Source organism: Lepidochelys kempii, chromosome 1, assembly GCF_965140285.1.
Source record: "Lepidochelys kempii isolate rLepKem1 chromosome 1, rLepKem1.hap1, whole genome shotgun sequence".
Lineage (NCBI taxonomy): Eukaryota > Metazoa > Chordata > Testudines > Cheloniidae > Lepidochelys > Lepidochelys kempii.
In genome coordinates, this window is record NC_136380.1 from 264,119,989 (window position 1) to 264,142,424 (window position 22,436).

The window sequence follows — 22,436 nt, forward strand, 5'->3', positions numbered from 1 at the left end:
TCAGAAAGGAAAAATGTAGGCTGATTATTAGGAACGATTTCCTAAGACTGAGCTCTGTTAAGCTGTGAAGCCATTTTCCAAGATAAGTGATGGAAGTCCTGTCCTGTGGGACATGTAAAACTAGACTGGACAAAGCACTCGAAAACGTACTGTCAGGAACAGCCCTGCCCAGGCCAGCGGATGGACTAGATCACTGAGTGGGTCTTTTCGAGCTCTAATTTCTAGGAGAAGCTCAATGCTGGGGGAAAGCCACACAGCAGCTTCTGGTTCACTGAGCACGTCGCTGGATACCTTCGGACACTTAATTTGGCAACATGTGACCTCCAGAAAAAGAAGGGGAAACGTCCATGTACCAGCAATGCAGATACAGGTAAGTAACCGTTTTCATGTTCTCTCCACAGGTACCATTGCGGGGAGTGGCCCAGATGATACGTCTGGGGGAAGGGAGCAGAAGGAGACTCCACCTGTTGAAAGGCATGAGATGCACTGTCTTAAGGTTGGGGGTTCCATGACCACCACTCCCAAGAGAAGGAGGCGGGTGGTGGTGGTCGGGGACTCTCTCCTCAGGGGGACTGAGTCATTTATCTGCTGCCCTGACCAGGAAAACAGAGAAGCCTGTTGCTTGCCAGGGGCTAAGATTCGCGATGTGATGGAGAGTCTGCCGAGACTCATCAAGCCCTCGGACCACTACCCCTTCCTGCTTTTCCACGTGGGCACCAATGATACTGCCAAGAATGACCTTGAGCGGATCACTGCAGACTACGTGGCTCTGGGAAGGAGGATAAAGGAGTATGAGGCGCAAGTGGTGTTCTCGTCCATCCTCCCCGTGGAAGGAAAAGGCCGGGGTAGGGATCGTCGAATCGTGGAAGTCAATGAATGGCTACGCAGGTGGTGTCGGAGAGAAGGCTTTGGATTCTTTGACCATGGGATGGTGTTCCAAGAAGGAGTGCTAGGCAGAGACGGGCTCCACTTAACGAAGAGAGGGAAGAGCATCTTCGCGAGCAGGCTGGCTAACCTAGTGAGGAGGGCTTTAAACTAGTTTCACCGGGGGAAGGAGACCAAAGCCCTGAGGTAAGTGGGGAAGCGGGATACTGGGAGGAAGCACGAGCAGGAGCGTGTGAGAGGGGAGGGCTCCTGCCTCATACTGAGAACGAGGGGCGATCAGCGGGTTATCTCAAGTGCCTATATACAAATGCACAAAGCCTGGGAAACAAGCAGGGAGAACTGGGGGTCCTGGCAAAGTCAGGGAATTATGATGTGATTGGAATAACAGAGACTTGGTGGGATAACTCGCATGACTGGAGTACTGTCATGGATGGGTATAAACTGTTCAGGAAGGACAGGGAGGCCAGAAAAGGTGGGGGAGTTGCACTGTATGTAAGGGAGCAGTATGACTGCTCAGAGCTCAAGTATGAAACTGCAGAAAAACCTGAGAGTCTCTGGATTAAGTTTAGAAGCGTGAGCAACAAGGGTGATGTTATGGTGGGAGTCTGCTATAGACCACCGGACCAGGGGGATGAGGTGGACGAGGCTTTCTTCCGGCAACTCGCAGAAGCTACTAGATCGCACACCCTGGTTCTCAGGGGTGACTTCAATCATCCTGATATCTGCTGGGAGAGCAATACAGCGGTGCACAGACAATCCAGGAAGTTTTTGGAAACTGTAGGGGACAATTTCCTGGTGCAAGTGCTGGAGGAACCAACTAGGGGCGGAGCTCTTCTTGACCTGCTGCTCAGAAACCGGGAAGAATTAGTAGGGGAAGCAAAAGTGGATGGGAACCTGGGAGGCAGTCACCATGAGATGGTCGAGTTCAGGATCCTGACACAAGGAAGAAAGGAAAACAGCAGAATACGGACCCTGGACTTCAGAAAAGCAGACTTTGACTCCCTCAGGGAACTGATGGGTAAGATCACCTGGGAGAATAACATGAGGGGGAAAGGAGTCCAGGAGAGCTGGCTGTATTTTAAAGAATCCTTATTGAGGTTACAGGGACAAACCATCCCGATGTGTCGAAAGAATAGTTAATATGGCAGGCGACCAGCTTCGCTTAACAGTGAAATCCTTGCTGATCTTAAACACAAAAAAGCGGCTTACAAGAAGTGGAAGATTGGACAAATGACCAGGGATGAGTATATAAATATTGCTCGGGCATGTAAGAATGAAATCAGGAAGGCTAAATCACACCTGGAGTTGCAGCTAGTGAGGGATGTTAAGAGTAACAAGAAGGGTTTCTTCAGGTATGTTGGCAATAAGAAGAAAGCCAAAGAAAGTGTGGGCCCCTTACTGAATGAGGGAGGCAACCTAGTGACAGAGGATGTGGAAAAAGCTAATGTACTCAATGCTTTTTTTGCCTCTGTCTCCACGAACAAGGTCAGCTCCCAGACTACTGCACTGGGCAGCACAGCGTGGGAAGGAGGTGGCCAGCCCTCTGTGAAGGAAGAAGTGGTTCGGGACTATTTAGAAAAACTGGACGTGCAGAAGTCCTTGGGGCCAGATGCATTGCATCCGAGAGTACTAAAGGAATTGGCGGATGTGATTGCAGAGCCATTGGCCATTATCTTTGAAAAATCATAGCGATCGGGGGACGTCCCGGAAGACTGGAAAAAGGCTAATGTAGTGCCCATCTTTAAAAAAGGGAAGAAGGAGGATCCTGGGAACTACAGGCCAGTCAGCCACACCTCAGTCCCCGGAAAAATCATGGAGCATGTCCTCAAGGACTCAATTCTGAAGCACTTAGAGGAGAGGAAAGTGATCAGGAACAGTCAGCATGGATTCACCAAGGGAAAGTCATGCCTGACTAATCTAATTGCCTTCTATGATGAGATAACTGGTTCTGTGGATGAAGGGAAAGCAGTGGACGTGTTATTCCTCGACTTTAGCAAAGCTTTTGACACGGTCTCCCACAGTATTCTTGTCAGCAAGTTAAAGAAGTATGGGCTGGATGGATGCACTACAAGGTGGGTAGAAAGTTGGCTAGATTGTCGGGCTCAACGGGTAGTGATCAATGGCTCTATGTCTAGTATCTATGTCTAGCCGGTATCTAGCGGAGTGCCCCAAGGGTCGGTCCTGGGGTCGGTTTTGTTCAATATCTTCATTAATGATCTGGAGGATGGTGTGGATTGCACCCTCAGCAAGTTTGCGGATGACACTAAACTGGGAGGCGTGGTAGATATGCTGGAGGGTAGGGATAGGATACATAGGGACCTAGACAAATTGGAGGATTGGACCAAAAGAAATCTGATGAGGTTCAACAAGGACAAGTACAGAGTCCTGCACTTAGGACGGAAGAATCTAATGCACCGCTACAGACTAGGGACCGAATGGCTGGGCAGCAGTTCTGCAGAGAAGGACCTAGGGGTGACAGTGGACGAGAATCTGGATATGAGTCAACAGTGTGCCCTTGTTGCCAAGAAGGCCAATGGCATTTTGGGGTGTATAAGTAGGGGCATTGCCAGCAGGTCGAGGGACGTGATCATTCCCCTCTATTCGACACTGGTGAGGCCTCATCTGGAGTACTGTGTCCAGTTTTGGGCCCCACACTACAAGAAGGATGTGGAGAAATTGGAGAGAGTCCAGTGAAGGGCAACAAAAATGATTAGGGGTCTGGAACACATGACTTATGAGGAGAGGCTGAGGGAACTGGGATTGTTTAGTCTACGGAAGAGAAGAATGAGGAGGGATTTGATAGCTGCTTTTAAGTACCTGAAAGGTGGATCCAAAGAGGATGGATCTAGACTATTCTCAGTGATAGCAGATGACAGGACAAGGAGTAATGGTCTCAAGTTGCAGTGGGGTAGATTTAGGTTGGATATTAGGAAAAACTTTTTCACTAGGAGGGTGGTGAAGAATGCGTTACCTAGGGAGGTGGTGGAATCCCCTTCCTTAGAAGTTTTTAAGGTCAGGCTTGACAAAGCCCTGGCTGGGATGATTTAGTTGGGATTGGTCCTGCTCTGGGCAGGGGTTGGACTAGATGACCTCCAGAGGTCCCTTCCAACTCTGTTATTCTATGATTCTAAGATGAATTATCTTGGGCAACATGTGGAAAATGAAATCTCTCTCTCTTTCTCATTCTTACACATACATACCTGAGCACAGGTTCATGCACATACACATCACATGCCGCACACACACAGCATCTCACACAGTCTTTTGTTCTGTGTCACGCATACACACATGCCTTGCCTCAGTCTCTCTCACAGGTGCCATAACACATCCCCACGTACAGCACATGGCATTGGACACACTGTGGCCTGGTGTACACTTCAATGTTTCGTTGGCGTAGTGAGGTTGGTCGTGGGTGTGATTTTTTTTTTACCACCTCTGACTGACATAGCTATGCTGGCAAAATCTCCAGAGTAGATGCACTTACAGCAGCAAAAAAAAGGTCTTTTTTCTGGCATAGTTTATTCAATTCAGGGAACAAATTTAAGCTGTACCAGCAACAGAATTCTGTTTCTGGTTTGCACTGCCTCTCCATTAGGGGTGTTGGCCAGTGTAGCTATTTCTGGTGTAGACAATGCCTGTAACGTACAGACAACCATGTGCAGATGCACTTTTCTCTGGGAACCGTTTGGCGATGGACAATATATATATATTTTAATCTCAAGTTAATTGTGGCCAATTAGCTACCCTCTTTCCCCCTTATCCCTGCCAATCCCAGCTGTCTGAATGGGGGGGAAACTATCACCTGTTTCATTATGCAAACTGATATCCAAACAGCTGAAAACAGCATAGCCTAGTCTTTTGTGTGGCATGGCTCCAAATTGCTAATAAGATTCCACTGCCAGACACATTGCTTAATGCACTGCTGCTGAAAGCTTTCATGGAGTGTGGGGGGAGCAGGAAGTGAGACTCTCAGCTGTGGTTGACTGCCAGCCCTGGGCATAGTGTTTGTTTAACCCCCCTGAGCACTGATAAGATCTCAGTCCCTGAGGGGATCATGCCTTCCCGAAGTCACGGCAAGGTTTTGATTTACTACTTCTCACTTTCAATGGGAGGAAGAGGAATATGAATGAGGAGTGGCTGTTCGGCTTCTAATGTACATTGCCACAGAAATGCACACACAGATTCGGCCAGAACCACAGTGAAACACTTTTGGACAAAAGCACTCATATGCTACTCTATCCAGATAGACCAATACAGTGCCTCCCCCCGACACCTCCACCACACACACACACACACTCCATATGTGCATTCCCTTTGTCCGCTCCCCTATAACTCACCACATAGGGAAATTGTTCCTCGACTTGTGTTGTTACTCCACCTGTCCCTCATCCCCTTCCCTGTAAGGAAGGGAGAGGAGTTACTGTCACTCTGTAGCCCACATGTGGACGTTGTTTGTGGGTGCCTGGGAGCCCGGGCAGAGTAGCTGTGCCCCTGGGTATTTGTAGAAGGGGTATTTAAAATGTGTGAAGAGGGAGCAACTTAGGGATGTGGGATTTAGATCCTGATGCTTTACACAAGCATCCACATTTAATTTCTGAATCCATATCTAATGAGCGTCCCCTCTCCCGTAACCCCCCCTCACCCCCAGCAGTGACCCTCTCCACATAATGCTCCTCCAGCAAGTCTCAGCCAGTACCCATCCTTTCTTGTCTTCTCCTGGGGAGGCCCAGTAGCCTGCTTTGCCTTCCCTGGGTTGGCATCTTCTGGGCAGCTGGGGAGGGAAGCCCACTCCCCACCTTTGGTTCTTTCAGTGGCAGCTAGGAAGCCTGCTCCCCTTGTTAAAAACTGTAGCAGCAGCTGGCATCCTGCGTCTCTCTTTTGGCTCTCCCAGTGAAGGCTGACAGCCTAGATCCCCAGTTCTGCATCTTTGATGGACCAGCAGGAGGCACATTCCTTCCCCCAATACGCAGTGTTGGCATTTTCTGGGGGAGTAAGTGGTCATCCTGCTCTTCCACTAATTGTTGCATTTTGGGAACAATAGAAGCAAGCAGAAATGCTCTGCTTGATCCTGCTGCTCCAGGCTCTTTCAAACTTAAAGCACAGTGGGCATTGTACTCCCGTAGTGAGCCAGGGTGTTCTCCAATCCCTAGTGAAAAGGACAGAAATGGGGTTCTTTCAGGGCTATCTTCCCTTGAAAAATGAAACTATATGACCATTTCTCAGAGGGTAAGGAATTTTCTCCTTTCCCCAGCCTCTTCCTTCTCTCTTGGGGCCCATGGACTGTTGAGTGGCAGCTGGGCATCGGTTCTTGTCAGTGTTATGAACATAAAGCCAGGAGTCTGGGGATGAATATTTATGTGTGTTCCTGTCAAGCTTTAGAGCCAAGGATCTCTGGGTCTGGGTACTGTTATGGATCCTTGCATATAATTTCTAATCTCACTCTTCGCAGGGCTGCAGTGTGCATAGTGATGGGGGGTGTATATTCTAAGGTGCATCTGCATATTTGCCTTCCATTGAACAATGAGAATGGGTTTTTAAAGGGATGGTAGTGAAATACCTGGGCATAGATTTCATAACAGCCATTCTTACCAGCTACAGTTTCTAGGGCCAATCTTTTCCATTTGTAGGGAAAGATAGTTTCCTTCACTAGGAGCATTTTTGGCTTAGGAGATTGAGAATGAGGTATGGTGGCTGGTCTTAATCTGGTCCCTGATCAGTGGTGGGGAGCACTAGGTGGCTCAGGGATCATGTTTTTATTCTACACCACTTTACATGGTAATGAAATCTGACTGTATTCCTTTTAACTCCAGCCGGTAGGAGCAGCTGCAGAAACAGCCCAGGTGCAAGGATTGCTGCACTTTGGGGAGTGGGTAAAATGGGGCCCCGCCAGAGCTACCCCTTCCCCCAGCACTCCTCCCCCTGCACACAAAACTGTGCAAGGGAGACCCCCCACACACACACATTCTAGGGGGGCACTAAGACCCAGGTGGTGACTCCCTTCCCTACTGCTATGTGGCCTTGTGGGAAAACTGCAGAGAGGAACCAGCCAGACTCCAGCTGGTAGGAGGAACAGCCGTGGAAGCAGCCAGACCAGGGACCTTCTGACATTTGGAGAACTTGCTACAGTTTTGACTGGACTTTCTCTGCCCTGTTTTGATTGGCTGTTTGCTCCAACCCTTTCCCTCTCCCTCCTAACCTCTTCACTCCACACCTGCCCTTCTTCTCCCTTGCCCTGTCCACCATCACTCCCTTCCCTTCAATGTCCCCTCCCCCTCTCTTCTCTTTTCATTTAGCTGATCCTCTCTTAACTAACTCCACCCCACAAAAATAAATGGTGGCACTAGCCTGTCTGCTGCCATGACACTGTTCTCTCAGCCTGTGTGTGCTAGACCCCTTCTCCCCTACATGGTGTCTGTCTGGTCTATTTAAATGGTAAGTTCTTTGGGACAGGGACTGTCTGCTACTCAGTGTTTGTACAGCACTTAACACAATGGAGCCCCATGCTTGGTTGGCCCTGGGTCACCACTGTAACCAAGATGAGGTTTAATAATAATAACTTGAACACACTGCAGTGATTTTTTTCCTACCAAGGTTTGCTCTTATTACAATTTTTGATCGTTCCAAGTTTGTCTGCTCCCATTGGGAGGGACTCCAGGTTCTGAGATGCATTTTTTCTTAAGTGTCAGCCTGTGTTTTGGGAACCAGATCTGACATTTCCCATCCGCTGAGGAGCAATGGTGGATGCATTCATTATCTTTCTCTCTCTCACACACAGCAGCCAGTCCATCTCATCATAACTAAAGGGAAAAGATTCCCTAGCTTAGACAGCAGAGGGGTCCGATGCATACGTATAAATAGGTGTGAGGTATTCCTGCCACTAAGGGGAATGGCACATGCAGGTGCACACAAACACAAATGCTGGCTGGTTGCAACCTAAAAGAAAAGTTCTGCTAGCACAACCAGTGTATAGACTGTATTCTGTGCAGTAGAGGGCAGTGTTGCACACACATCCTGTATCTGACATATTCCATGCAGTAGAGGGCAGTGGTACACACCCACACGTATTCTCACACACCAGCCAGTCTGTTATCTCAACAATATCTGGTCAGGTTTGGTCATTACACCAAGATCTGAACTTGCCTCTCATGACCCCCAAAATGGACGATCAAAAGATGGTACTAAACGGGGAGTGCCATGCAAAATACCTTTCTGCAGCACCAAGGACTTGACTAATCAATGCATGATTTATTTTTTCTTTACTACTTTTATTAGGTTCCTCGCTTGCAATTTTCTGTGCTTCTTCCTGTCTCCCTGTTGTATGGATTTTAAGGAGTCTTGATAATTGGCAGTGGTAAATTTTACTGCTCATAAAACTCCAGAGAGCATTGATTGTGACTTGAGTTAAGCAAGTGGCATATAAAGTCTTACTGCCTTGCAGTCATGGGGGAGTTTTACGGTGAGTGTATTTCTTGTAAGCAGTAAAAGATTTGGAGGTTTACTTCCACCATCCCTGTCTCAGCCATCAGTTGTTATTAGTGAGGGGCATACCTTCAGCAGAAGTGGGCTGTTGAGTCGGGAGACATGCCCAAAAGCAGAAAGCAAACTCATAGTTTGCCAAACTGGAGGTGGAAATGTTGTGAGAAGAGCCTTTCCTCATTATTATTGCAGTTCTTCCTGCCCCAGGAAGCACAGAAGTTGAAAAATATATATATTTTTGGAAATGAAGTGATATAGTCAGGATAAAAATGATATATTGTATTTACTGAAAATCCTTTCTGACCTTTGTTCCTAATCCATGCACTAGGGTATTTTTTTTTAAAAAAATAAAGGATTTAAAAAAATCTAACTTACCTTTTTCCTTCATGATGGTCGGTTATTTTTTGCACTTCTTTCAGGTTGGAAAGTGAAACTAGATGGATAAGTTTTGCTTCCTGGTACTTAGGCACCAGCCAGACGCTGTTATGTTTGGAAGTAGGGGAGTATTTAATTTCTTTTAAAAAAATATTCACTCAACCTTAAAAGAAGATTGGGGCTAACTTCAGCGTCACTACGGATGTTTTCTATCTCAGTAAAGTGGTTTTTTTTATGCAAACTACTGCTTATAGCTGAAAGATTCTGAGGAATTTTCTTTCTGTGCCTTTCTAGTTCCAGAAACCTAACGACTTCTCGCCCCCTTTCCGCTTTGGGACGGTTCCCAATGGCAGCACAGAGAGGAACATTCGCAACAACTACCCTGAAATGCATAGCTACATGGTGAAGTTCAACCAGAGGGGGGTGGACGATGCCCTATTCTCGCTGAAGACTGGGTGAGGCCTTCTCCTTCCAAACTTGTCCATACCATGAGCTTGGCTTCTTTTCCTGTGTGTCTGGTGCTTTGAGGATCATTCTCCATGATTTATTGCAAAGGTGACATCCACCATGACAACTGCCAGAGTGATTTGGCCTTGATGCTATTTGCAACTGTTTTTGTCAGTTTTCCTCTAACATTTGTACAAGTGATTTTTGTTTGCTTGTAAGAATATTTGCGGAAGGAGAAAATCTTGTGAATACTTGTTAGTACCCAGAGCCTCAAGCTGCTCCATGCAAGCAGAGCCTTATGCAGAGCAGCTTGCAGGGTGGGGCCAAAGTTTGCTCCAGAAGTGTTTGTACAATCATCTTGAAATTTCTTTGATTTCCCTCCTCTGTTTCATAAAAGATGAAGTCAACCAGGGAGCAGAAGCAATACCATGTGACTTGATTGATAAGTCACACGCCAGTATGGCAGTAATGAATATTGTATAGTAGCATATAGTCGAAGCAAATAGTTTGCGAATGACCCATAGGGTAGAAAATCTTGCATAAAGTGCCTGTCAAAATCTTTTGAATCCTGAACAGATCTGTGAAAATCAGAGTCTCTTCATAGATAATTTGGAAAACAGAGAGGGAAACATTCACTGGAAAAAGTATGTGCTCTGAACAACTTGTTTAGGTGTACCAGTCACTATGCTCCCCTCCGAGAGCTAGGTAGAAGCCCTATCTAGTTTACAGGTCTCTGTATGAATAAAGCCCCTCCGCCTTGGTAAACTTCCCTCTAGTTTTCAGGGCCCCACCCGGTGTAAAAAAGATCCTTGAGCCTCACTCTGGCTTGCAAGGCTCAGCACCCTCTGATAAGGTTTATTCTGAAGCACTAAGGGATGTTCAGCCAATTTAATTTTTAGATTGACTGAACATTTCTAACCTATTTGCTAGGCTCAGGGGAGCGTAGCCCATTACAAATGACTATACTGTTTCTGGATGCCATCCCTGGAAATATACATGTCAGGATAGGCATCATCCAGGAAATATATATGCCCTGAGATAGATGTCATCCTAGAAATGTACTCCGTTCAGAAGAGATGTCATCCCTGACACATAAATGCCCTGAGACAGACTTCACTCTAGATAGGCACATGTACTGGGATACTGGCCATCCTGGAAATCTACTTACAGTGGATTAGAACGATGAGGTGGCTGTGAACGTATGTGGGAAATGGAAGGTCTTTTGTCCTCTGTCAGTTCATATTTAGTGGTAGGATTTACTCCTCAGCTATCTAATTATTTGGAAGATCCAAATTCCTGTTCAGGTATTTTCCCTAGTTGCTCCCCCTTGTACATGACAAAAAAAGAAAAAAGAAAGATTATTTTACTGGGATGCAGAGAGGGGCTCCCAACAGACTGCTCTGCTACCTGCCATCTCTCGAGTGTATCCACCCTAGCATGTCATTATATAGCGTCAGTGTTGGTGATTCCTCTGAGTCCGTACTGAACTCGTTTTTCGCCGTGTTCTGCTAGCAAGGCACTGTAACGCTAAAGCTACTGTCTTCATGGTGAGACGTAAGGCTGCTTTCCTAACCACTTGTCACAGTTAAAGATCCTATGGGATTTTTCACAGTAACATAGGAGTTAAATTCAGGGTCCTGACCAAACATAATCTGAATAATTACATTCTGCTTAGCTAAATCACATCATCAGTGGAAATGGCTTTCTTCCTTACTTCAAGTCCTAATTTGTTGTGCGGTATTTATGTATTCAGTAAAGTACTTTATGATCCTTTGGGGTGAAAGGCACTATATAAATTCAAGATATTATTTTGAACATAAATGTCCCTTCAGCTTCCTCTTCATTCAGCCTTGACCCTGTAATAGACTTCTGTTCTAATGTTCCTTCACACTGCCCCTTTGGAGACCATGCTGGATGTCAGGGAGAGAGAGATGAGTCCTTATCTAATCTAACTCAAATTCAAAAAAGATTCTCGTCTCAGATTTCAGTTCCTGTTGAAGGTTCAGGAGTCAATTTACAGTATTCTATCTGGACGAGTTCCTCCCATCCTTACTTAGTTAACACTGTTCTTGGTATCAGCAGTTCCTTTCAGTTATGTGCAATGATCTGAACTCACACAGATCTTTTCTTTACTGTATTCTCCCTTTTTCTTGCACCCCGGCAGGAAATTGGATGCATTCATTTATGACGCAGCAGTGCTAAACTACATGGCTGGCAGAGACGAAGGGTGCAAGCTGGTAACGATTGGTAGTGGGAAGGTTTTTGCCTCTACTGGCTATGGCATTGCCATCCAAAAGGACTCGGGCTGGAAGCGTCAGGTAGATCTTGCCATTCTACAGCTTTTTGGTGATGGTAAGTGGTCTGTGCAAAGAGATATGGGGCTTCCTCTCAAATTTCCAGATCCTGGCTGTATGGAAATGGGGTTTCCTCCCTGACCCTGACATCTTAGACTTGGTAAACGGTGCAAGAGTAGTGAAAAAGCGTGTTGGGAGAGGGATGGGGCGAGACACACACAGTTGGGTATGCTTTATGCAAGTTAATAACATCTTCAGGGGTAATATCAATTTCCAAAGGTTTAATGAGAATTAAGCCCCCAAAAGTTCAGACGTGTATTTGAAGTTTATCTGAACGTCTTCACTCTGGAAATCATGTGAGAACAGGCTTTTCCTTGTCAGATTTTTGGTAGTTATTGGTTTTAGCCATAATCAGAAATCCAAGTGAGAATGGAGCTTTCAGTACTTATTTCCGGCATGCCTGTGTTTTCCAGACAGTACCAAGCTGTGCAACACCCATGTGATCAATAATTAAACATGACTGGAGGAAAGAGAATACGAAACTTTCTTAAACCTAAAAATAAATAAATAAAAAAATAAGCAAGTTGGGAATTCAGGGATAAATTTTGTAGTGAAAGATTTGATCAGTGTTTACTGTATACAAGCTGGTTTTCCCCAATCCTTAGTGAATAAAATACTGCCACTTTAAAGATATGGTGGATTGTTGATGGGACTGGAGCTTCCTTTTTGTTAGACTCTTCTTGTGCTTTTTCTCTCTCTTTCACCTCACTCCTTTCTGGATATTCTTTTTAGAAAATTAAAAATGTTGATCTTATTTTGTAAATGAATAGGAAGTCTAAAATCAGAAAAAAAAGTCTGGTATAGTAAATACAGAAAGAACACAAGAATTGATGTAGGTTAACAGAACAGTGGGCCATCAGTCTGGTAGTGCAGTGGTTTGCAAACTGTGGGGCACGCCCCCCCCCCAGGGGGTGTGTGGAGGAACATTCAGGGGGCTGAGCGGCAACACCAGGCGGCTTGTGCCAGCCCTGCATAGTAGGGCGTGGGCCAGCCCCCACAGGGGCTGGGGAGGGAGTGCCACCTCCATCCTCTGACTCACCTCTGTGGGCCACCCAGCCTGTGGGTCAGTGTGCTGCACTGGTTTCCACTCCTGGCAGCCTCCACGCCCAGTGCTGGCTCCACCCCCAGAGACTGTCGCACGTGCCTTGCCCCACCCTGAAAACCCAAGGGGGGCGGGGCAGAGGGGCAGGTGTTGGTCCTGCCTTAGTGGTGCAGCCTGCCTGCAAGGCAGAAGCAGCCGGCTGCTGAGGAAGTCTTGGCTGTGAAGTAATGGAGGTGGGGTGCAGACAGATTCCATTAATTGGTTGCGGGGAGTGGCGTGACTGGAAAAGTTTGCACATCATTGTGGTAGAGTATTCTTTCTCCAATAGTGGCTAATACTGAATACTTCAGAGGAAGGCATAAAAATCCCATAATACCTCACACTGCAATATGACACCATATAAATGTGGGGAATTTCTCCCTGTCTGTGTCTGATGCTGAAAAGTGTGAGTAACTCCCATCTTCCCCAGAAGCATGAAAAGCATTCCCAAGACAGAGTCTCTCTCTGTTTTTGAATCTCTTTATAGATCCTGAAAATCCTGGGCCAGGGTTGAGTGTGCAATAAATCTAAGACAGGAAATATTTATTGTTACTTGGCATAAATTGGCAATAATTTATGCTGGTTAGACATTTGAAATTTTGACAAAATTGGAAAAAATAAATTAAAAACACTGAAAACATTTTTGTGAAAATGTCAGTCTATTTTTGACCAGTTATAGAGTTGATTAAAAAATTTTAAAATAAGAAATTTCAATGGAAAATTTCATCAACATTTTGAATTTCAGCCTAAAAGATTTTCATAAACATTTTGGCTCATTTGTTGACCTGTGCTAGTAGTAACTGTTTTCTCTCTCCTACCCAAAAACATATATTTTTTTCCCCATTTCATGGAAATTTACTGAAAGGGAAAGTTAAAAACCATGTATTACTGGACTTGGAGATAATTGGTGTCATCTTTTACTCTCAATCCTGCTTTACAGCCTGTTAACAAAAACATAATATTATGAAATGTTATAAATCGTATATATTATAATTTCATTTCTGAATCTGTTGAGAATCTTTACTTCTCCTATAAGTAAATGTTTAAGTATTTGCATTTGGTATCTCAGGCTTTATTTCCGCTAGTGCAAAAATTTAAATTGCTAAAAGTTTCAGGAAAGTGTTTGGAACTAAACACTTGAAGTTATCCCTCAAAATTCACAGAAAATAAAAACTGAATCTTCCTAAGGTTAAATAAATGCTATGTCAAAAGTTAGAGAATAAGTAAACCTCTTAAAGGAATGTAGTTTATTAATCTGCTATATACCCTACTGGCTGGAAATATTGCAGAGCTGACAACTTGCCTCGTTCACCCAGTCAATGAGAAACTGGCTCAGCTCATCCAACCAGTCAAAACTTCCCCCATCAACCATCAAGTGATCTGGTTCATCTAGCCCCCAGTGTTTGCAGTGCTGGGGGTTGAAAGCAGTGATGAGCTGCCAAAATCTTAACAACCAGTTCCCTCCTCACCCCACGAGGGGCTCGTGGCCCACCCCCGCCCCCGGGACTCCTGCCCCATCCAACCCCCCGTGTTCCTTGACGTTCCCCCCCCCAGGACCCCTGCCCCATCCACCCCTGTCCCCTGACTTCCCCCAGAACCAGGCAGGAGGGTCTCGTGGGCCACCGTAGTGGGTGCCCACTGCGCTCCGCCCCTAGGAGCCACCTGCCGGGGGGCGAGGTGGGGAGTCCCGGCGGCGCTTACCTGGGGCAGCTCCCAGGAAGCATTCGGCAGGTCCCTCTGGCTTCTAGGGGCATGGGAGTGTAGCTGGGGGGGGCGCAGGGGGAGTGGCCGCTCCCCACACCGATCACATCAAAAGTGGCACCTTAGGCACCGACTTCCTGGGTGCTCCAGGGTTGGAGCACCCTCGGGGAAACTTTGGTGGGTGCAGAGCACCCACCAGCAGCTCCCCACCCGCGCCCAGCCCCAGCTCACCTCACCTCCACTCCGCCTCCTCCTCTGAACACGCCGCCCCGCTCTGCTTCTCCGCACCCCAGGTTTCCCGTGAATCAGCTGTTCATGCGGGAAGCCAGGGAGGGCTGAGAAGCAGGTGGCTTTGTGCTCAGGCCCAGGGAGGCGGAGGTGAGGTGGGGTGGGGAGCGGTTCCCCTGCGCGCCCCCCGGGTTACCTGCTGCGGCGCGGGCGGGCCTCCTTGCTCCCCCCCTCCCCAGCTCACCTCCGCCTCCCTGGGCCTGAGCGCGAAGCCGCTGCTTGCTTCTCAGCCCTCCCAGGCTTCCCGCGTGAACAGCTGATTCGCGGGAAGCCGGTGGGAGGGCGGGGGCGGAGAAGCAGAGCGGGGCGGCGCATTCAGGGGAGGAGGCGGAGGCGGAGCGGAGGTGAGGTGAGCTGGGGCCGGGCGGGGAGCTGCCAGTGGGTGCTCTGCACCCACCAAATTTTCCCCGTGGATGCTCCAGCCCCGGAGCCCCCACAGAGTCGGTGCCAAAGGTGCCACTTTTGGCTGGTTGTTAAATTTAGAAGCCCTTTTAGAACCGGTTGTCCCGACAACCGGTTCTAAAAGGGTTTCTAAATTTAACAACCGGTTCCAGTGAACCGGTGCGAACCGGCTCCAGCTCACCACTGGTTGAAAGGTCCATAACCAAGCGCCATGTGCAAATTTGAACAGTGTCTTGCCAGAAAACCTTGCTATGACTTGATATCTCAGTGAGTGAACTGGTGTGGAACTTCCTCAATATAGAGGACTTTTGGTCGCATGGCAGGTGTCCTGTGATACAGCTTTTTGTCACCGATGTCTGGTTATGGCAGAATGTTGCCCTGTTAACTCTCCTCTGACTGATGCAATGGTTTTTTAGTGCTTTGAAATGCTGCATCCTACCAAAAGTGCTAGTCACAATGTTATATGGACAGAGTTCCACCATGACCAGACAGCTGGTGTGCAAACAGGGCTCAGCCATTGGAAAAGACCTATCCAGTCAGCTTCTCCTACCCCAGTCCACTTCTACTCCAGTCTTTCAGCCAATGCGGGATTGACTCAACTTTATCTCCTTCTATCTGTCTGTCTCTTTCCAGGGGAGATGGAAGAGCTGGAAGCTCTGTGGCTTACTGGAATTTGTCACAATGAAAAGAATGAGGTAATGAGCAGCCAGCTGGACATAGATAACATGGCAGGTGTCTTCTATATGCTGGGGGCAGCCATGGCCCTCAGCCTTATCACTTTCATCTGTGAGCATCTCTTCTACTGGCAATTCCGCCACTGCTTCATAGGCGTCTGCTCTGGCAAGCCTGGCATGGTCTTCTCCATCAGCAGGGTGAGTGTCTTCAGAAAATGGAAGGAACAGTGCGGAGGTGAAGTCATATAGTCATAGAAATGGGATAGTCCTACTAGATTCTCTTGGCCATCCCTCTTACACACAGCCAGCGAAAGGCTGTTGCCTCCACTATATTGTCCAGCGTTTTGACCACTCTGGTTTTCAATGTTACAAGGGTTGCCACCACTTTCCTTGGGAGAACTGCCTTTTCCTCACAGTGTTTCATAATTTCTGCTCTCTGTTGAAATTGGGTAATGGTGAGGCAGTCGTGAAAATGGGAAACTATATAGAAAAGATAATGTAACTTTTATGACAGGTTTCAGAGTAGCAGCCATGTTGGTCTGTATTCGCAAAAAGAAAAGGAGGACTTGTGGCACCTTAGAGACTAACCAATTTATTTGAGCATAAGCTTTCGTGAGCTACAACTCACTTCATCGGATGCATTATTTGATCATTTGATGCTTATGCTCAAATAAATTGGTTAGTCTCTAAGGTGCCACAAGTACTCCTTTTCTTTTTGTAACTTTTATATCCCTCCAAAATTGTTTGAAAGGACACTGAATTCTTGGAGGAAAGGTTGTGGCAGTTTTCTCCATCAACCAATTCTCCTCTGGTCTTAGTTAGAACACCAAACTTAAATTGTCCTGTGTGTTGGAGCGATTCAGATAATTCTGTGAGAAATCAGCACTGTCTTGTGATTGTTTTGAGCAGCAGGAGGTCCCTAACCTAAATTCATACTGTGACCAACACACAAGCCCCTGGAAAAAAGGATAGCCACTTGCCCTCAGCACTCACTCAGTGCAAAACCTACCAAAAACATTCCCCTTTCAAGAGTCTCCTTTATCTCTAAATGAGCTTCTCCAGCTAGTCATTTCTGTGTGATCCTTCTTCTTCTCTTGTACATAATATTTGTGCTCCATTTAGAGCTTTCTTCCTCTTCTTCCTGCTTCTGGCATCTCCTTCTGCTCCATTCTGCAGTGAGGTTATAAGTCTGTGTTTTTGATATTACCATCCCTGTGACAATAAAGTGGTCGTATGAAGAGTGCTACACTGTTTGGGGGAATTAGATGGCTTAGTTGAATGGGCAATAGGGGTAGAAAGTCCTTCTTATATCACCAGTCCCAATCTTATCCCAGGTTGGAGATCAGATGGGAGGAACTGGATATGTCAGGAGATTATTAACAGAATGCGGATCCTTTTATCTCTTGGTTATCTGTATAAATCTGGGCCTGGTTGGTGATGACTGAAAGTCATTAACCTTCTGCTAGTTGTTGGGTGACCTATGTCACTATGTGAAATGACTTGGTGGTCAGTCCACTTTATAATACACTGGTGTTCACTTCACATTTGACATTAATTGGACCCCAGATTGGTAGCCTCACTAAGGAGGCAAATGAGGAATGAGTCATGGAATCTGAACACCTCTCTTACCCACAAAAGTGGCCCTTCTGTGTTATGGCTGAGATACACTGGTTGGGGAAACATGGAGAAATCTTGCACTGCTGCTGTCTGTTTTGCAGTTGAATTGAGGATTTCACTTTCCAAGGATGTCAATCTGATTTCTGAACTAGGGGTCACCAAATGAAATGAATAGGCAGCGGGTATAAAACAAACAAAAGGAAGTATTTCTTCACACAACACACAGTCAACCTGTGGAACTCTTTGCTTGAGGATGTTGTAAAGGCCAAGACTATAATAGGGTTTAAAAAAGAACTAGATAAATTCATGGAGGATAGGTCCATCAATGGCTATTAGCCAGGACGGGCAGGGATGGTGTCCCTAGCCTCTGTTTGCCAGAAGTTGGGAATGGGTGACAGGGGATGGATCACCTGATGATTTACGTGTTCTGTTCATTCCCTCTGAGGCACCTGGCATTGGCCTCTGTCGGAAGACAGGATACTGGGCTAGATGGACCTTTGGTCTGACCCAGTGTGGCAGTTCTTATGTTTTATGTTATCAATGTTAGATTTAACTTGAAAGTAATTAAAAAAAATCTGTTGTGCCATACTCAGCTAAACGCTAAAGAGCTAAATACCCATTCATCGGTCCTGCTCTTTCTCCTCATTTCCTTTTCTAATCTGTGAAGATGACTAAGGTATCCAAGTAGATGACAAGAGAAGCTTTCTCCTTTTTAACCAGTCCCTGGCCAGCTTGATTCAATGAAGTCTGAGAATGAATTTCAGGGCAAAACAAGACTATCCTGAACTCCTTGCATCCACGCAGAAATTTAGTGTTTGCCCAATTCTGAGGCGGCTGTTCTCACAGACATTATCTGTGGTGCTGATGCCCATCTTGGAATCCAAAGTGCCAGCTACTGGGTTCGAATAACTCCCACTGACATCAGAGAGCTTTGCTTGTATACTGCAGGGGAGATAGTTTTGTCCTTGGAATTAATGGCTTTTGAAGAGGACCCTTATCTTGTGAGGTATTGATTCCTTCTACCCCAAATAAATGAACGTCTTCCCAAATGGAAACGATCATTATTCTCATTTAATATTTAATTAATTTATTTATACTAGGATAATCCCTAGAGGTCCCAATTGACATGAGAGCCCTATTGCGCTAGGCACTGTCCAGACACTTAGTCAGAGACAGTCCCTGTCCCCAAAGAGCTCATACTGTAATCTAACTAGAAAAGACAGACAAAGGAAGTGTTGTTATTCCCCTTCGACAGCTGGAGCCAGAGAGAGGCTAAGTGACTTGCCTATGGTACCACAGGCAGTCTGTGCTACAGCTGGAAACAGAACCCAGATTTTTGAGTCCCTGTTCAGTACCTTCACACAAGGCTGTCCTTCCTCTCTTGACTGTTCTGCTGGTGAAAGGAGGTGAATGGGAGAAAAGAAGAGAGAGAGAGAGGAAACGAGAGGGAGCAAAGCAGAGGAAGAGAGATGGAGAGGAAGGAAAAAACAGAAAGATGGGGGGCAGGATACAGAGAGAAAGAATACTCAGTGTTGATACATGCAGGTTTGACCTCATTTCATACTGATGCAAGACTGGCAAACTCTAGGGTCCCATGCTAGAACAAACTGTTTTCTCTGTTTCCCTGACTCAGTTCTCCCAGCCCTGTGTCTTCTCCTTTCTGCCCACCTGCAGAAGCACTCACCTCTGTCTCCTCCATTTCATTTCAGGGTATCTACAGCTGCATCCATGGAGTAGCCATTGAGGAGCACCAGTCAGCGATGAACTCCCCCACAGCCACCATGAACAACACCCATTCCAACATCTTGCGCCTGCTCCGCACAGCAAAGAACATGGCCAACCTGTCAGGTGTCAATGGCTCACCGCAGAGTGCCCTAGATTTCATCCGCCGCGAATCCTCAGTCTACGATATCTCTGAGCACCGCCGCAGCTTCACCCACTCTGACTGCAAATCTTATAACAATCCGCCCTGCGAGGAGAACCTCTTCAGCGACTACATTAGTGAAGTAGAACGGACCTTTGGCAACCTGCAACTGAAGGACAGCAATGTGTATCAGGACCACTACCACCACCACCATCGGCCCCACAGCATTGGTAGTGCCAGCTCCATCGATGGACTGTATGACTGTGACAACCCACCCTTCTCCGCTCAGCCCAGGTCCACTGCTAAGAAGCCACTGGACATTGGTTTGCCACCTTCCAAGCACAGTCAGTTGGGTGACCTCTATGGCAAGTTCTCCTTCAAGAATGATCGCTACAGCGGCGGAGGGGGCCATGACGACTTGATCCGCTCAGATGTCTCCGACATTTCCACCCATACGGTGACCTATGGCAACATCGAAGGCAATGCCGCCAAGCGGCGGAAACAGCAGTATAAGGACAGCCTGAAGAAACGTCCGGCTTCAGCCAAATCGCGGCGGGAGTTTGATGAGATCGAGCTGGCCTACCGCAGGCGCCCACCCCGCTCCCCAGACCACAAGCGCTATTTTAGGGACAAGGAAGGGCTACGGGACTTCTACCTGGACCAGTTCCGGACCAAGGAGAACTCACCGCATTGGGAGCATGTGGACCTGACGGATATCTACAAAGAGCGGGGAGATGAGTTCAAGCGCGATGCTGTAGGGGGAGGAGGGTCCTGCACCAACAGGGCCCACCACAAGCATGGGTCAGCGGACTTTGGAGGAGCCAATGACCACAAGCATGGTGTTGTAAGTGGAGTGCCAGCACCATGGGAGAAGAACCTGACCAACCTAGACTGGGAAGACCGGCCAGGGGCTAATTTCTGCCGCAGTTGCCCCTCTAAATTGCACAACTATACCCCGGCAGTGGTGGGGCAAAACTCCACTCGCCAGCCCTGTATCCGGTGTGAGGCCTGCAAGAAGGCAGGCAACCTCTATGACATCAGCGAGGACAACTCTCTCCAAGAGCTGGACCAGCCATCTGCCCCGGTGCCAGTGACGACCAGCGCCACCTCCTCCAAGTATCCTCAGAGCCCATCTAACTCTGCCTCCAAGGTGCAGAAGAAGAACCGCAACAAGCTCCGCCGGCAGCACTCCTATGACACCTTCGTGGACCTGCAGAAGGATGAGTCAGCCCTGGCTCCCCGCAGCGTGAGCCTGAAGGACAAGGGCCGCTTTTTGGAGGGGAGCCCCTATGCCCACATGTTTGACATGTCATCCAGCGAGACCGCTTTTGCCAACAACAAGTCCTCAGTGCCCGCCACCAGCCACCACCACCACAACAACCCCGGCAGCAGCAGCTACATGCTCAGCAAGTCACTCTACCCTGACCGGGTCACGCAAAACCCTTTCATCCCCACTTTTGGGGATGACCAATGCTTGCTCCATGGCAGCAAATCCTATTTCTTCAGGCAGCCTGTGGTGGCAGGTGGGCCCAAAGCCAGGCCGGACTTCCGAGCCATTGTCACCACCAACAAGCCAGTGGTCTCAGCCCTTCACGTGGCTGTGCCAGCCCGTTTCCAGAAGGACATCTGTATAGGGAACCAGTCCAACCCCTGTGTGCCTAACAACAAAACCCCCAGGGCTTTCAACGGCTCCAGCAACGGGCATGTTTATGAGAAACTCTCCAGTATTGAGTCTGATGTCTGAGTGAGGGGAAGCATGTGGGGAGCAGCGGAGAATGTGGAGTGTGGGAGGGCAGGATGGGGTCAGACCTGGTGCCCATTTGCTACTCTCTTGGTTCTTTGTGGAACACTGGAGTTCTGAGTTCTCTCTAGGGCAGCACTGGTGACAAGTGCCACCTCTTTCTTTCCCCACCCCCTTTATCGCTTTCCATTTTCCTACTCCCTCCTTCCTCCTCCATTCCTGGTCATCACACTTCCGTTGACGTAGGAATTGGGTATCCTCACTTAGGGTGTCCCAGGTGGAGAAGAAGGTGTGTGTTTGGGCTGAGGCAGGGGAAGGTGTGTGGGCAGGAACCGTGACCGTATTGTTTCGGGTTTTTTTTAACTCCAAACAGCGAAGGGATACGCAAGCGCATGCGCGACAGGAGGAGAGAGCAGAAGAGGTGGAATGGACACAAAGGAAAATGCTCTATCAGGCAATTCTTCCTAAAACTGTTTAGAAAAAAAAATATTGAATACATGGATAAAATGAAGGAGACATAACATGGGATTGACTTGATGCACTTACATACTGGTTATATTGAGGTTCTCTTTAATTTTTTTTTCATGAAGACTATGGGGGTTTAGGGCTGAAATATGTATTTGCATATATACTGAGAGATTTACACTGAAATTTGGAATCATGTTCTGGAGGCGGGAAGGGTGATTTGTACACAGGACTGGCTGGTGGTTCCGTTATGGTAACGCAGCCAGCACATCTGTGCCAGACTAGCAGGAGAGGTGGGGGAGGCTATTGGGTCTGGGGTGGGGAAGCAACACAGAGGTCAGGAAGCCTGGGAGATGACCTTGCGTTCACTAAAATGAGAGAAGCTTGGGGGTGGGAGGTAAGGCTTGGCTTGTTCATTAGCAATTAACTCATTGTTAATTTTGGGCATAATTAAATCATTGGAGCAGTTTATAAGGTGAGTTGGGTTACAGGTGGGTATACACGATCATTCTACACTTGCAATGTCTGTGGGAAAATGAAACAATACCACAAACGGAGTGGGTGTACAGCTAACAAACCCAGCAGGACAAAGGTTGAGAAGCTGGGGAAAAGGCAGAGAGCGTGAGCATATGGGAGAGACAGAAGTGGAGATCTGTCATCCTGCCACTTCAGGAGATATCAGCCTTGTTTTGGCCAATGTAAAAGTAGAGGGGCAGGTCAGGAAGGGACCTGATCCCTCCTCCTTCCCCTCCCCCTGCCGGGCAGAGAGAAATATGTCACAAAATGGCACAGGGCTCTCCCTCCTGATGGTGGTACAGTGTTCTGAGTCTGGCTTTGAGGGAAAAGGAGGTGTGAGGAAAACGTGTGAGCGTGGCAGTAGCAGGGACTGCTTAATTGCCTACGTGCGGCACGTATGTGCACACTTGCTGAATACGAGCTTACGTTTGCTATTGCATGTGCTGTGGAAACACATGGCTTGTCTTCCAGAGGGCAGGCGGGAAAGACATAAATAAATGGCAACACTCCTGGCAGCTATGAGGAGGTCTGAAGACCACAGGTGGAAGGG

The 22,436-nt window shown here is 47.4% G+C and overlaps 1 protein-coding gene across 1 annotated transcript in view; it reads left to right on the forward strand.

The window, feature by feature from the left end:
- Positions 1-21,427, forward strand: part of GRIN2B (glutamate ionotropic receptor NMDA type subunit 2B) — a 225,088-nt gene extending 203,661 nt beyond the window's left edge. The window contains exons 9-12 of the mRNA XM_073327319.2: positions 9,031-9,191; positions 11,348-11,535; positions 15,643-15,881; positions 19,010-21,427. Of these exons, the coding sequence (XP_073183420.1) occupies positions 9,031-9,191; positions 11,348-11,535; positions 15,643-15,881; positions 19,010-20,908 (2,487 nt within the window). The 3' untranslated portion in view covers positions 20,909-21,427. The remainder of the gene's footprint in view (positions 1-9,030; positions 9,192-11,347; positions 11,536-15,642; positions 15,882-19,009) is intronic.
- The last annotated feature ends 1,009 nt before the right edge of the window (positions 21,428-22,436 follow it).